The 15,036-nt window shown below is 42.0% G+C and overlaps 1 protein-coding gene across 1 annotated transcript; it reads right to left on the bottom strand.

Moving 5' to 3' along the window:
* Positions 1–12,497: 12,497 nt before the first annotated feature.
* Positions 12,498–13,026, bottom strand: LOC126563287 (uncharacterized). The gene is made up of 3 exons (XM_050219917.1): positions 12,919–13,026; positions 12,757–12,861; positions 12,498–12,701 (listed from the first exon to the last, which is right to left on the bottom strand). Exons 1-3 carry the CDS (start codon positions 13,024–13,026, stop codon positions 12,498–12,500), a joined length of 417 nt encoding a protein of 138 aa, XP_050075874.1.
* Positions 13,027–15,036: the final 2,010 nt, after the last annotated feature.

The raw sequence follows: 15,036 nt of genomic DNA, 5'->3' as shown, positions 1-15,036 counted from the left end.
CGATACAACCTGATGGCTAAATGGCAAGGAGGGACTTTAAGTATGGCCTCTAAAATTTTGTTTTGGGATATTGAAATATGAAATGGAAATATAATATTAATTAGGTACTCCGGGAAATTTAATTTGATGCCAAATAGTGTCAAAGGCTTTCTCTTTGTCAAGTAGTTCCAAACCTGTGGATTTTCGATTACAACTGTTTTGTAGGTTATTTTTTGTAAGTCAATGAACCAACTCTTATTATTATCATTATACACTTTAAATAAATTTCGAACATATTTCCGGTGGTTGAGGCAATAGCGGCGTCAATTGTCACACAGTAATGCCAGTTTTCGCATTCCGCTCCAATAGCCTTTTCATTGTGAGGGCTTACTATTCAACTTCAAGCCTCGTAAGCCAGTGTCTGACTGGTATTACCTTCGAAGAAATTAAGCGATGAAGCAGAAGCAATAGATATTTTAAATCAAGTCACAGCATGTTTATGATTATGGGCTTAATTCGTCTGTTGTATCATTTTCAAAGTGAACATTTCTAAGCTCAACAAAATCCGCAATGCTACAAACTTATTTGCACAATTTCAAACTATCACTGTCAAAAAGCAAAACAAAGCATAAACCACCTCAGCAAGAAAATATGGATATAAGCTCCACCGGGACCGACCGCCTCGAGTGCGTACTACAGTAGAAACTCCAAACACGAGGAAAACAGCGTGTCAATGGCTTCGGAAGAAAATAACGCGAAACGAACAGAAATCCCAAGAAAAGCGTAGAATGAAAAGTATCTACATTTGCTGACATGCTGTCAAGAAGGTATGACGGCGCGCGTTGGGGGCTTGGGTTGTTTTGCATTTTGTGCGGTCGTTAGCATTGCGTGTGACAAATCCACGATGGCCGAAAGCGGGTGAACGAGCTAGCACCGAAAAACTCTTCAGCATCGGAAAGACTTGAAGTGCACTTGAAAAACGAACACCGTACCCGCCGGAGACAGCCAACTACACAGTGTTTCGTCTCCCGGCCGATAATGCAGCAGGAGCTTTACATCTGTTGAAGCAGCGTGAAGTATTGGGACAAAAATTAAATGAAAAAACCTGAGCGGACGGTTCCGTCCAGTCAAATAGACCCGAAAGTGGACCCTACTCAATGTTGTAGCAAGCAGTTTTTAAAATCGTTGCAGTATTCGAAGAATAAATACTGGCAAAAACATACTTCACATGGTTGTTTTGTTTCCGTTTTCCGTTGCGTTTGCCGTGATTGAAGTGATATTTATACATTTTAAAACACAATTTCATAAATTTCAGAGTCAGATATTTTTAAGAGCACAAAGCTATTAGTGCAGCATTTCTGCCATTTTGGCTACTCTGACAAAAACACTGAGCAAAATTACGTCACATTTGCTTTCAATGGTACACAAACAAGTGGGATCTTCCTGTTATAGCTAAAAAAACGCTCATATCTTATTTGTTTGTAAGTATACTTCAGGGCGCTCGGGAGTATCAGGGCGTTCGGGATAATTTTGACAGTCACCTACGCAGAAAGAAAAAAAAAATTTATGGCATAATTAATCATCGGGTAATTTTTGTTTTGTTTTAGAAATAGTAGCTTACCATGTATTTTATTCATTTTATTCAAAATATCCGCCCTCGGCTTCTATTACGGCCGCCACTCGTCTCCGGAACCGGGAACAAGCCCTGGCGACAGTTTCGCGGGGTAGGGCCGCGAAAACGGACCTGATTTTCGCCATCAGCTCCGCCTTGGTGTTGCTGGAGGTCCTGTTGGTGTCCCGTTCCACCGCGCCCCACACGAAATAATCCATTGGATTAAGATCCGGGGTGCTGGTTAGCTGTCGAATGACGTATTGCTTGTTTTCCTATGCCAACTCGATCACGAGTTATAAACAAAAATGTAACTGTCACAATTATCCCGAACGCCCTGCAAGGTTTCAGGGCGCAGGGTGTTTGTAAGTATACTTCGGACACGACAACTGAGGACATACAGGTTTATGAATGATAGTGGGGGTTCGGCATCAATATTATTGGATAAAATCTTCCCAGATGAAAATAGCCTGTGATTGTGAGAAAGGTACTTAGTTGTCTAATAACGTATAACCTCCGGTAATGAATGGCATAAGGTAGCTAAGGGTCACCAGAGAATCGAAGCAATGTTGTAATGGCAATGACAAGAATTTTTTTCTCGACATTTACAATTCTTTGCAACGCAGTTGGTTCTTCTTCTTGGCTTAACGACCTCTAAGGTCACGCCGGCCATCGAATGGCTTACTAGACTTGCCGCTAACACGTGGTTGGTTAGAAAGTCCTCAGTATGGGGGAACGCGGTACGGATGGGATTTGAACCCCGTTCCTGCCGTTTGAAGACTGGCGCAGCTGTCGCCTAAACCACCGGGTAGAGTTGGTTACAAACCTTGATACAATATAATGTTAGTAGCATGAAAGGCTTCATTATAGCAACTGTGAATAAAGTTTGTAGCATTAGCATGGTAAGAAAAGTATCAATTTTTCAAGGAGAAAAACAATTGTTTTAAATTTGTTTCACACATCAATTCGCTGTATGCCCTTCCTTAACAGGTTGGCTGATAAGTCCCCGGTCTGACACATAGATGGCGCCGCTAGTATTAAATGCATATTATTTTTATATAGCACCAACCTTCAAATGATTCGTGTCAAAATTTGACGTCTGTATGCCAATTAGTTTGTGAGACAGAGCGTCTTTTGTCAAGCAACTTTTGGTTGCTTGACGAACGAAAAAAGAACGAAGAAGAAAAAAGTGTTGTTCCACCAAGACAACGCACCGTGCCACAAGTCATTGAGAACGATGGCATAAATTTATGAATTGGGCTTCGAATTGCTTCCCCACCCACCGTATTCTCAAGATCTGGCCCCCAGCGACTTTTTCTTGTTCTCAGACCTCAAAAGGATGCTCGCAGGGAAAAAGTTTGGCTGCAATGAAGAGGTGGTCGCCGAAACTGAGGCCTATTTTGAGGCAAAACCGAAGGAGTACTCCCAAAATGGTATCAAAAATTTGGAAGGTCGTTATAATCGTTGTATCGCTCTTGAAGGGAACTATGTTGAATAATAAAAACGAATTTTGACAAAAAAAAATGTGTTTTTCTTTGTTAGACCGGGGACTTATCAGCTAACCTGTTAGCTTACAAACTGACTGTCTCAACTTAGACAGTCTCGACTCATCTCGTGTCTCGACTTAGGCAATCTGCTGCTCAACGTGCTGTATTGTCGCTAGAGATGACAAAAATTGGTATGAAAGCGGAACTGATTCCCAACGATTCCACAAAAATCTGAACCAGTTACGGCAGTTAGTCCGTAACCATCGGAATCATCGGAACCGTTAGGAACGGTTGCGTCTGAACGGCACGCAACCGTTGGAACCGGAAAGAATGTTCGGAATCATAGTCAACCAGTACGAGTATAAACATGCACTCGGTTCCAGCAGAATTGTTTGGCCAACCTTTACCATCAGCATCAGTGCGTTAAATTCAAAGACGGTTTCGAAATAAAGTCATTCTAAAAAATATTTTGTTTGACATTCGCTTTTTTACATAAAAACGCAAATCATAGACACATAAAAACTTTTTAAATTGTCTAGCCGACTACGATTCGCAACATTCTTGAAGGTTCCAACGATTCCGAAAGCTCCAACGGTTCTGATGCTTTCAACGGTTTCGACAGTTCCCACGGTTCCGGACAGTTCCGATGATTTTCGATGGTTCTGACAATTTTGACGGTTCTGACGATTACAAACGAATCCGGACTTCGTTTCCATGTCTTCGGAATCGGATCTGGATTCACATGGGCTGGAAAAGAACCGGAACCGTTGGTGTACTCCAAAGAACCAATATGTCATAATCTAATGGCTCCAAATTGTTTCGTCGCCATGTGCGATATGATCTCAAAATACTGCCCATGAACAAATTATAGAAGATGTGCAGACGAGTTCACAGTACGATGGGATTTGAAAGTTAAAAGTATTTGTAAAATGGTTTTCCTCGTGGATTGGAAAAACGAAATTTGTACCTTTTCAGTGTTGATGCTTGATTGCGCTCTATTTTGTAGAGCGGATTTCGTTCCGTTCCTTTTTTTTTTACTCCTATTTTGAAAATAAAAATTCAAAACTAGCATGCAACAGTCTGCAAAATTATTCGTACATACATTTGATTCAGGTGTTTGTACTGATTGTGCCAACAGTATGACATCCCGTCAGTGAAAATTCTCTCCAATGGCAACAAGGGACCATGATACGGTGCCACTTACAACCCCAATCCCGGCACTGCTCCGAACACTAGTGCGGAGCGCCTGGAACGCACGTCGAAACCGGCGCCGAATCGTACCTGAAGACGTGCGACTTCCGACGTGTCCGGACGGAGGCTACGTACAAGAAGAATAACATCCTCACGTCACGAAGCTGTCGGTACCGGTGTCTTTCCCTGCTGGCACTATACTAGGTACATTGCATTATTACGGTCGCGATACGTGTAATGTAAATTTATGAGATAACGAGATGAGGGTCGCTCGGTGGCCCGTTTGAGAAAAGAAGAATGCCGTTAATCAACATTTTCACGTACTGACAAAGTGACAACGGAAACGGGTGCCATCGTGACGGGAGCATGAATCCAATTTCGTACACACAAACAGATTCGCACACACGTCTGGTGAGGGATTTCAATACATTGGAGGATGGTATTGCTGTTACTGCAGAATTTCTTCGTAATTCTTACCCATTTTAGGTTTCCTGCAAAATCTGTAGTCCATTTTGGCCAACTGAAAAGTTTCTTACAATTTGATGTTGCATTTAACTAGGCAGAACTGAACGTTTGTAATTTTAATACTTCCAATTCTATCGCTTTAAAAACATAAAGAAATAACAATTGGGCTGAATTCACAGCTTATATTCGATAAAAAATTTAAATTTAAACCACCAAAACTATCCCCTTATAGCAGATGCAGCCCTCTAGATCGATACATGAAACTAAAGCACCGAACAGAATAGTTTGGTGGGGAAATATATTCCCACGTACCGGGTGTTCCGTTCGCGGTTAGACTTAAGCCTGGTTCGTCAAATATGGTTTGCTTTTTTGCGGCAAACCAATTCTCATATTTGCATGCGTTCCATCGGGCCGTGATCAGCACTGCGGATGCATCGCAATGATGCAAAGCGGGTGCAAATTTTAATCAATAATTTGGTTCAAACGGTTCCCTTTCCCAATCCCCCCCCCCCACCCCCGGTTTTCTGCGCTTCGCCGATGGTTGTGTGGACCGCAAAAATCAACACCCCCAAAACGCGACCGTACGACGGCTCGATGTGTCTCGATTGCTAGCGGCTACTGTGGGGATTTGCTGACAGGAAACAGGATCCCCGAGCCCGTACACGCCGCATTCGACACACTGCACAAAGTACTCGGAAAAACCCGGTGCACCTGCATGCACCATGCACACCGGTGCAAACCATTGTTCGGTCGCACCGATAGAATGACCGATGTAGATGACATTGAACGGTGTGGCTGAATGCGGCTCACGAACACTTTCCGGAGATGCATGCATGGAGACGCATCCCGTTCTGTTCATGCCGTTTGAAATGGCCCAAAAACCCGTTCAAACGCTACGTGCAATTAGTTCAGTGGTGAATATCAAGCTGCCCGTTATCACCAAGGGACGCAGGGGGACATACGCGACACGGAGGTGCGGTACGGTAGCTGCTGCATCTCGTTTGACCGATTCGGGACATTATTATTAGGTCGATGCGTCTCCATGCGGTGCACGGGCTACGTACGATTGCGTCTTCGATATCGATTGGCACCGTTGCAGGAACAGTAGCGCGCTGCATCGCCGCTGACCTGAAGCTTACCTGCAAGCAAACGGCTGTTTTATGAATGGCACAAAAGCAGGGAACAATATCTACCCCTTTGGTTTCTATCTAGCCGGCAGGTTAGATTAGAATTGTGCCTGCGTGAGGCCTTGTGTTTCGGTCAATTCATAGAAAAGCAAACAGAAACGCTCGAGCCCGAGGTACCATTGGACAGTTTCTACAATTTCCAACATAGGGCAGCATCTTTGCGCTTTCGGCCGCATTTACAGTTCCCATATCCTTTTGCTGGGTCTGGGTTCTGGGTGCTTGTACTGAAACGGCCTGCAACCAGCACGACAATATGGAGGCGGATTGTTGAGTTGGAGGTTTGTTGTGTTTGTAGAATTTCCATTCTGACATATTGAATTGATCTTGTCGTTTCTACCTTTGCTCGATAATTCATGCCCTTTGTTCGTTCGATTGTTTTCCCACATTCTGGGTTTGCTGTTCTCTGACAATCATTCTTTTGTGCTCAATTTAATTTCAATTCGGACATCATCCAGCTCCATGAAATTGGAGTGAAAAAAAAACACACACACACACACACACAAAATGTCAAAGCGAAACGATTGAACTATGTTGGATAAGGATTTATAATGCATTTGAACACCAAACATTTGAGTGTTGTTAAATATTTGATGAGTTTTATTGGTGGAAGTTATTGCTAAGGCAATTACTACGAATTTTATCACCTTGATATGTAGTTTAAAATATTATACGCGTAGACAAGGTAGTTTTAAACTTCTAAAAAATAGATCACACATAATCATGACTTGAAGAGCGTTTGCGACAATTTCTACAATTTCCGAAAATCTCGAAAAAAAAAATTACCGAATCGATTAATGTAAAAAGGTTACTTGTTGGAAGAAAAAAAAAGACAATAAATAATGTTCTTCAACTGTTGTCGTTGATGGACGTACCCATTAAAGTTGGTCCATATTGCTGCCAAAAAAGGCAAACAACTACCGAGTGTGGCGACATTTCCCCTTACAGCCATGTTTAGGCTACAGGCCGGGCTTATTGGCCAAAATATAAAAATCGATCCATGTAATCGAATCCCGCAACGTGACTAATCCATCTGCTCGTCCATCATAGAGCCACGTTGTCGACCAACAGGGAAAAAAGGGTACCAAAACAAGCTTTCGGTTGCCTCGGGTATTGGCAAAGGATCAAAAGTCAATACTGTGTAAAATTACCATTCGAACGATTTCCGCTCGAAATTCCGTCCGACGCTGTCCGATAATCATGGGTGCAGTTCAAGTGAAATGAACTTGCCGCCCTCCACACTGCTAATCGACGTATGTAACACAAATGGGTAAGAGAGAAACAGTCGTTGCAATAAGCGGTGTTAAATTTCTTCACAAACCATTTTACCAGGTCCTGTATCGTTTTACACAATGCTACTTCCAGTGACGTGTACACCGCTTCAATGTGTTTAATTTGCAATGTTTTACACAGCACAATGATGGACCGTCTCGTAATATTTTTGGCTTTAACGTTTTACACCAAAGCGAGGGTTTATTACAGCGTAACATATTACTGGTCTGTTCAGTTAATAGTCCAACGAAATTATTCCCAACGTCACCGATGTTTTCGCAGGCTGATTGAATCAGGCGTCAGCAGATCTATCAGTACAGTCAATTCCAACGGGGCCATTGCCCGGCAATGTTGAAGCTGCAACACCACCTGCCAGACACAAAATCGCCCAACGAGACGAAGCTCGAAGTACGACAGGAACTTCCTGCTTAACATTTCCGCTACAGCCGCTGATGAGTGCCTAACCCGGCGAAGAGACCGGCACTACGACATCCGGGCGCTTTTCCTTTCGCTCGTGGTAATGCCATTGCTAAAACTCTGCCCAGCCCAACCACCTCAAAAACATTTTGCTAAACGTCAATCAAAGTTCGTACGGGGTGGATTAAAAAGCACCGCAAAGTTGAAACACTACACAAACCAAGACCTTCGCACGGGTGCACGTGCACGAAGTACCACGCTTACGGTGTTCTCCTTTGCGGCGGTTGCGATGCGGTTGCGACAAAATAAATGGATTCCAAGCTTCGACGAAGCTCAAATTTACGGCCACTTCCAGCATCACGCACTTTCTGCGAATCGAAAGCATGCAGGCGCGGTGTCTCGATGTTTAACGAGCACGGTCCGCTTTTCGCTGTATCTGGGCGGGCGGAGGGGGGCTTTATTTTTCCTGTGCGTCGTTTGGAGCACCCTTTGCGAAGATTCGGGTTGCTTTCAGTTAGCGAAAAGTCACGTTTTTCTCCCCTTTTTGGTCAGGGTACATGTTTGGAGTTTTAGCATTGTTTCTTTTTTTTCTTTTGCAGTCACCATATAAGATCTGCTTTCTTACCGTTAGAAGTGTGCTACGAACCTCAAGAATTGTGATTGTTATCGATTGTTTTGGTAGTCACGAACTGAACAGCTTAAGTTGAAGGAAAATCTCGGAATGTGTTTCTGAAACAGCTCCAAGTTAATAATTTAAATATTTATTTCATATTATACCAGTAAACAACACATGAAACAATGTCTACTTCTTGTTAAAATGCCACTGTACTCACCCTTAAATACCACCGATAGCAGTACATACTTGAAACAATGTCAAGTAGCTTTCACCACCAACAAGCTTTTACTATCCCAAGTTTCTTTTCTTTTCCTACGTACCCTTGATGTAACGTCCGGCAGATTCACGCACTTGTTCACCCACACCAAGTTTTCGTGGTTTCCGGTTGACCATAAAATGTGACACCCGGCGAAAGACGTACAAAAAAAGGGACACCGTCCGTGCACGAATGTTTCTTGTCAGCAAAATCTGGCACTCGGGAAGGTGCCGCCGAACCTGTCTCGACTTGCCGACCAGCTTCCTTTTTTCAATCGTTCAACCGTTTGCCATTCGGATCCTTCATTCTTTAGCTCGTTGTAGTGTGTTTTTTTTTTTGCTTTGCTTCTATTTTTCTTCTTCGCACGCTAAATGTTGACTAAATCACTGTTCGCTTTTGCTTGCCTTGGAAACCGTACCATCGAGGTAATGGTTTCCAATTTCCCGACACACAAACCATCGGTGAATGGCTCTAAATTCGGTTCATGGACGGCATAGGATAGCGCAGTGCGCATCTCAGCTGAAGGGTATACGTACGTGAAGAATCCCTCGTTAGAGATGGTTGTGATAATGGATCAAGGTGACGATAAAACATTTGTCGAGGAAGAAAGCTGAAAATCTTTGTCTTTCTAATTAGGATTTATGTGATGCTTATTGCAATCCCGCAATAAGATGTCATTCCGTTGCACATCAAGTTAAACAACCATGAAGTTCGTGAAATTTATTATTAAGTTAGTAGCAACACACTATGGTCTGCAAACATGACCGGGGTTCAATTCTCTTCCAGCTCGTTCCCCCCCTACTGAGGACTGACTAACCAACTACGTAGTATCGGCAGTCTAAAAAGCCATTTCGATGGCTTTGGTCCTCTATGGTCATGCCCATAGAGGTCGTTAAGCCAAGAAAAAGACGAAGCAGGGATTTTTAAATACACATTTCCCATAGTAGTGCCTTAGCAGGCGGAGTTAGGCTGGTGTCATTGCTCGGTGGCATGCCACTAGTTGCAAGGGAAATGTATGGGATTTGACGTTTGACGTTCAACCTCATCCGTCAAATCCCATACATTTGCCATGCAACTAGTTGCATGCCATCGAGCAGTGACACCAGCCTTATAATGATTTTGTCAATAGGAATGCCTGTTCTTTCCTATTCTTTCAAATTTTTATCAGAACCTCCTGCATGAATCTAGAGATTGTCTTTATAATTTTTCCCAGCTTAGGGGTGGTCTTAACAAGACAGGAAGTTGTTTAGGAAGTGCGTTACGTATTTTAAGAACGCTCCCTTATCATTCCATTTTTCTTTAAGTTTTTTTTCTGCAACATTCCCGTCCCTTTTTCTCTCTTCAGTATATTTTTGGAATGAAAAACTAGTTGTCTTCTTGTATCTGATATCTTGCAGTATATTCTCCCTCCTTCACTAGTGTCATAATGCTTAGCCAGTGTCGTGTTTCTTATGAAATTATATTAATCGTGTTTTTCTCGTTTGCCTTAACATCTAATCCTTCATCGCATTGTTTTTCATCAACACACGAATGTTTAAGAATAATATCTGTTCTTATGTAATACAAGTGAGACGATAATCCTAGGCACTGACAAAGGCTACATAAAAAGCATGTAGAATCAATCAAACAAATATTGGACTCATCAAACTTAATAAACTTAAGTAAATCTTTCTTAGGATATTGATCATATTTTCACTACGATATAGTCACTTACTTACTTACTTATCAGATGCTACAACCGCTTTGCGATCTTATCCTGCCGAAGCAAAGTCCGGAACCACTCACGGTCTCGCGCCTTCTTCCGTTAATCCGTTATCCCGGCCTTTATGGCGGATGATTCCATGCCATCCTCCCACCTCAATCTGGGCCTACCACGCCTCCGCTGTCCGTGTGGACGGCCTAAAAGGACTTTCTGAGCTAGGTCGTCCGGTACCATGCGTATAACATGGCCAACCCATCGGAGCCTGGCGAGCCTTATTCGCCGCACGACGGTGAGTTCGTACCGCTCGTCGTTGTAACGGCTCCTCCATTGCCCTGCCACACAAACGGAAGGACACTGTTTGTTTTGTTTTTTACTGTTTTCGACAGGGTCCATGTCTCAGAGGCGAATGTGAGTACTGGTACTATAAAGGTACGATACAGTCCCAGCTTCGACCTTCGCGACAGGTTTGTTGAGGTGAGATGTTTCCTCAGGCTGTAGAATGACTGGCTGGCCACCAGCATCCTAGCGCGCAACTCCGTCTCTCAGCGTCAGTCTCATCAGCGTATGCCAGGATCTGGGTTGTCTTATAGAAGATGGTCCCCGAAGTCTCCACCTCCGAGTCACGGATGAGCCTCTCTAGCGCCAAGTTGAATAGATGACAGGCGATCCCATCTCCCTGACGCAGGCCTTTCATGGTCATATGCGGCCTTGAAATTCATGAAAAAATGGAAAGTGTTCAACTGCTGTTCAGCCATCTTCTTCAAGATTTGCCACATGGTTAAGATCTGGTCAGTGGTAGATTTTTCGTTTCAGAATCCTCTTTGATAGTTTCCAACTATCCGTCCGACGAATGGGACAAGCATATCCTGAAGGATTAGGGAGAATATTTTGAAGGCGGTATTCAACACCGTAATACCCCTGTAGTTGTTGCAGTCCTCCAACATATCTCCCTTCTTGTATATGGGATAGATGATGTCGAGATTCCAATAAAAAGGCAGCGATTTGCTATTCCATACCTTATTAACAAGTTGATGAATATAGTCACAATATAGTCACGATATAGTCACTAGACTAAACATATTTGGTTTCATCGTATGTTTCTGATACATCAGAAGATCCTTACAACAAAACTGCTGGATTAGTGGAATCTATGTGGAATTACTAAAAGGATAAAACTCGTCATACAAACAAATCTGCACTTGCATTTTCTTCACGATTAGCAAAGGATAAGTTATTTGACTATATTAATTAAAAATAGTTATAAAAAGTTGTGCCAAGTAAGAAAAAAAGCATAGTTACTATACCGTTACCCTAAAAATAAGCTCCATTTGCTCCCTTTGGTACAAGAGACCATTCTGATAATTAGTTTTTAACGACATCAATAAAGTTACGCACCGTTTATCCATGGTACGCATGAACCAGGATACAACCAGGGTACGGGAAATGCAATTTTGGTGGAGCCAACTCAACCGATGCACTACACGCCAACAGCATTCGTGCATCGTAAACATCATCCCACTGTTATGCGACCCATGCATACGCACTAATCCTCCAAAATGCGTACGCACCATTTGCTGCAGTGCACGTAATGCAGGAATGCGTTTTTGGCAAGTGACGCTTGTGAAGAGTTTCACTTCTGAAGAATACTCACCCAAAACGACACGGCATTAGGACTTGACTTTGTGCGTGCATTCGCATGTTTCCACGAAGCTGCGTACGATAAAAGAGCGTATACACGCGATTTGCGATCAATGTGTATGTGTGTGGAGCGCAAACGAGTAAAATGCCTTTTCGCTATACCTATTACGTTAGAGGTCAATCAATTTGAGCTACTTAAAAGGGTAGTATTGAGTTTTGGACTAAAATATTTTAAAGTATTTTAATTTTAAGCAGTAATGAAGTTGAAGGTCTTATTTGAAGTTTGTTTTACCCTCGCCTTTTGCAGCCACTGATTACTAGTGTCTGTTGAAACCTAATTTTCCAATTCACATCATAAGAACTTATGCTTAAACATAATCATTAAAATATGGAGAATACGACGGCCCTGATCTTCATTCGGTGGGACCGGGGTTCAAATCTCTTCCAGCTCGTCCCCCCGTAGTGAGGGCAGCCAAACCCAACTACGTGCTATAAGCACGTTAAGTAAACCATTCGATGGCCGGCGGGACCGAGAAGGTCGTTAAGCCAAGAAGAAGGAAAATAAATAAGAATTTCGAAGACATTCTACGCCGTTTTCAACTCAAGCCGTTTGACCAGTCTGATAATATGACTCACATCGTTTATTTTATTTGGTTATTTGAATCTGATCACATTCAAAAATCACAAAGAAAATTTATCTTTTTTATTCCTCCCAGCTGCTTGTCTTGCAACCTTTGGCATGTTTGGCGAATCGTACGTCATAGGTGGTGGTTTGTGAACCTGCATATTTTTAGCTATATCTACCACAGGCCCTGGTTGCGGACAAGACTGGCCGAGGATTTGTAGGTCCTTAGCGCAGCGTATGAGAAACTGCTGGTCGGGATCCTAAGTATGGAACGATTTTAATAACTGATGGTTGTGTGAAGCGAAGCAAGCATACCTCACCGGTTTTGCATAGATCGACAGACATTTGTGCATTTGTCAAAGGTACAAGACAACGAATAGTCCAGTCCCGGCTTCGTTCGTCACACTCGTAGATGGGAAACTGTAGGCCAGATAAATAATAAATTTTATTGTCAAGTGTACCCAACACACAACTTACCAGTTCGTCTTCTGTCGAGTATTCATTAGCTGAAGATTTTTTTGCACATGTTATGTTACAACCACATAAGCTTATGATACAAAGTAAGATACGTAAATTGAAAGCCATACTTACTTCTCTATGTTTGAGGTTGAACTGATCGATGGTACATGATTGCTAGTCGCGAATGAGATGAATTGCCGTGTTGGAACAGAGTGCATACAGCACCGCAGAAAAATGTTTGAACAGTTGTTCAGGCTGGCACTGCCTGTTACTACAACAAAAACAGCAAACCTGTTCGATTGCATAATTGTTATGATTTCTAACAATCAAGAGAAATCTAAAGGTAAAAGCACATTAAAAATTGTAGTTATTACTGCCTCGGTGTGATTGTGAATTTTGATAAAAGAAAAATTAAATACTTGTAAGCTCGTTCATAAAAACGGACTGAATCAAATGAAGTAATGAAGTAGTAAATAAGAGTATTAAGTAAATGAAGTACAATGCAAAAAGTTTTACCATTCCAATTTCAGTTTTAGTTTCAACCGGTAGAAAGCTATCTTCAAGTTGCACACAACATTGTATACAAATGCTTTTGTACTAAAAAGCGTGTTTCAACGGGCAGCGCCTATTATCAAACACGAGTGTTGGAGATGATTTCTTTAATACGATCAAACCATATCATCAGTTCTTTCGATTTCATCAATCATGTTCCACTGTGGACTGAAAATGTTAGGGTTGTATGCAGCCGATCAAGCTATTTTTCATTTTAAAAAATGTTTGGATTCCGTTGTTATTCTACTTGGGGATTTTTTCTTCCAAAAGACGGCCCTTCCATTGTTTAAAAACGTAACATTGAAAGAGACCACCTCAAATATTACGTAATGCTAAGGAAACCCTAATACCCCCTAAATGTAGAAAAATTTTTTTTTTTTTTCTCCGTAGGTGACTGTCGAAATTATCCCGAACGCCCTAGCTGACACATTACTATGTCACAGCCACGACAGTATCCTTATCGCTTGTGATATTTATAGAGTGAAACAAGCTTGATAAAAATCCCAAAATAAAGAAAAAATCCATAAAAAATCTATATTTATTATAACGACGTGAAATGTAGGAACCGTTCCTACATTTAGGGGGTATTAGGGTTTCCTTAGCATTACGTAATATTTGAGGTGGTCTCTTTCAATGTTACATTTTTAAACAATGGAAGGGCCGTCTTTTGGAAGAAAAAAAATCCGAGACCTGCTGGAAGACTGTGACGAGGTCTACCTGAGAGTGATCTTTCTCTTTTGCCGTGCTAACGGATTATTAGTGTGATCCCCCACCCTCCTCTACTCCCAATGTTTGTCTGTCTTATACATATGTGTTGAACCTCGCTTGTATGAATGGTGATGGATGAATGGATGTATGAAAGAATGAATGTATGAATGATCACGAACTTTGAATGAGTTTCCACACTCTAAAATTTTGTAAATCGGAAGAATGATTTGCCCATACATGACTTCATCTCAGGCATGGCTAGCAATTTTTGTTGATCAAAGCTCATAATGTCCGTCATAATCTCTATTATCTCTGGATGAAATTTTCAGAATTCTTCGCTGTTGCACTTTACGGTTTTACATAACAGTATAGTACTCGAAATAAGATTATTTTTTAACGTTTTAGTGTTTCTTTCCTTTTACCAGAAGTCATCTTTGTTCTTTGACAATAGATCTTTAAAATCAATCAACAATTCTGTATCTTTTTGAGTGATACAAAAGCAAGATCCGGCTGGGGTGGCTCAGTGGTATAGACGACAGCGGTGCGGATCTTCAAGTTGTAGGACCGGGGTACAAATCCCATTTGAACCGTCCCCCCGTAGTGTGAGGACGGACTGGCTAAGTACGTGGTATATTAGCAAGTCTAGTAAGCCATTCTCATTCCAGTGTGACCTTGGACGGTCGTTAAGTCAAAGAGAAAAACACGATGCATTATTGAATATAACACCAACAATTAAATGTATAATTATGTGATATAAAAGCCTCTACCCGTCCTAACCGCGCTATAGTGGCAGCGCTGAAAGAAGCGCATGGACATTCATACTTGTTACCCCGAGTAGTTAGGACATATTGAGGGAATTTTCCGATAATAATAATA

Source organism: Anopheles maculipalpis, chromosome 3RL (genome assembly GCF_943734695.1).
Source record: "Anopheles maculipalpis chromosome 3RL, idAnoMacuDA_375_x, whole genome shotgun sequence".
Classification (NCBI taxonomy): domain Eukaryota; kingdom Metazoa; phylum Arthropoda; class Insecta; order Diptera; family Culicidae; genus Anopheles; species Anopheles maculipalpis.
This window is presented reverse-complemented; position numbering and strand designations above follow the sequence as displayed.

What these genes read in the sequence shown, in the direction of transcription:
- LOC126563287 (XM_050219917.1), bottom strand. Translation starts at nt 13,026, where the DNA reads ATGGCTTTCAATTTACGTATCTTACTTTGTATCATAAGCTTATGTGGT. An exon ending in ACTCGACAGAAGACGAACTG is followed by an intron (nt 12,862 to 12,918) that starts GTAAGTTGTGTG and finishes TCTGGCCTACAG; the next exon opens with TTTCCCATCTACGAGTGTGA. An exon ending in ATCTATGCAAAACCGGTGAG is followed by an intron (nt 12,702 to 12,756) that starts GTATGCTTGCTT and finishes TTCCATACTTAG; the next exon opens with GATCCCGACCAGCAGTTTCT.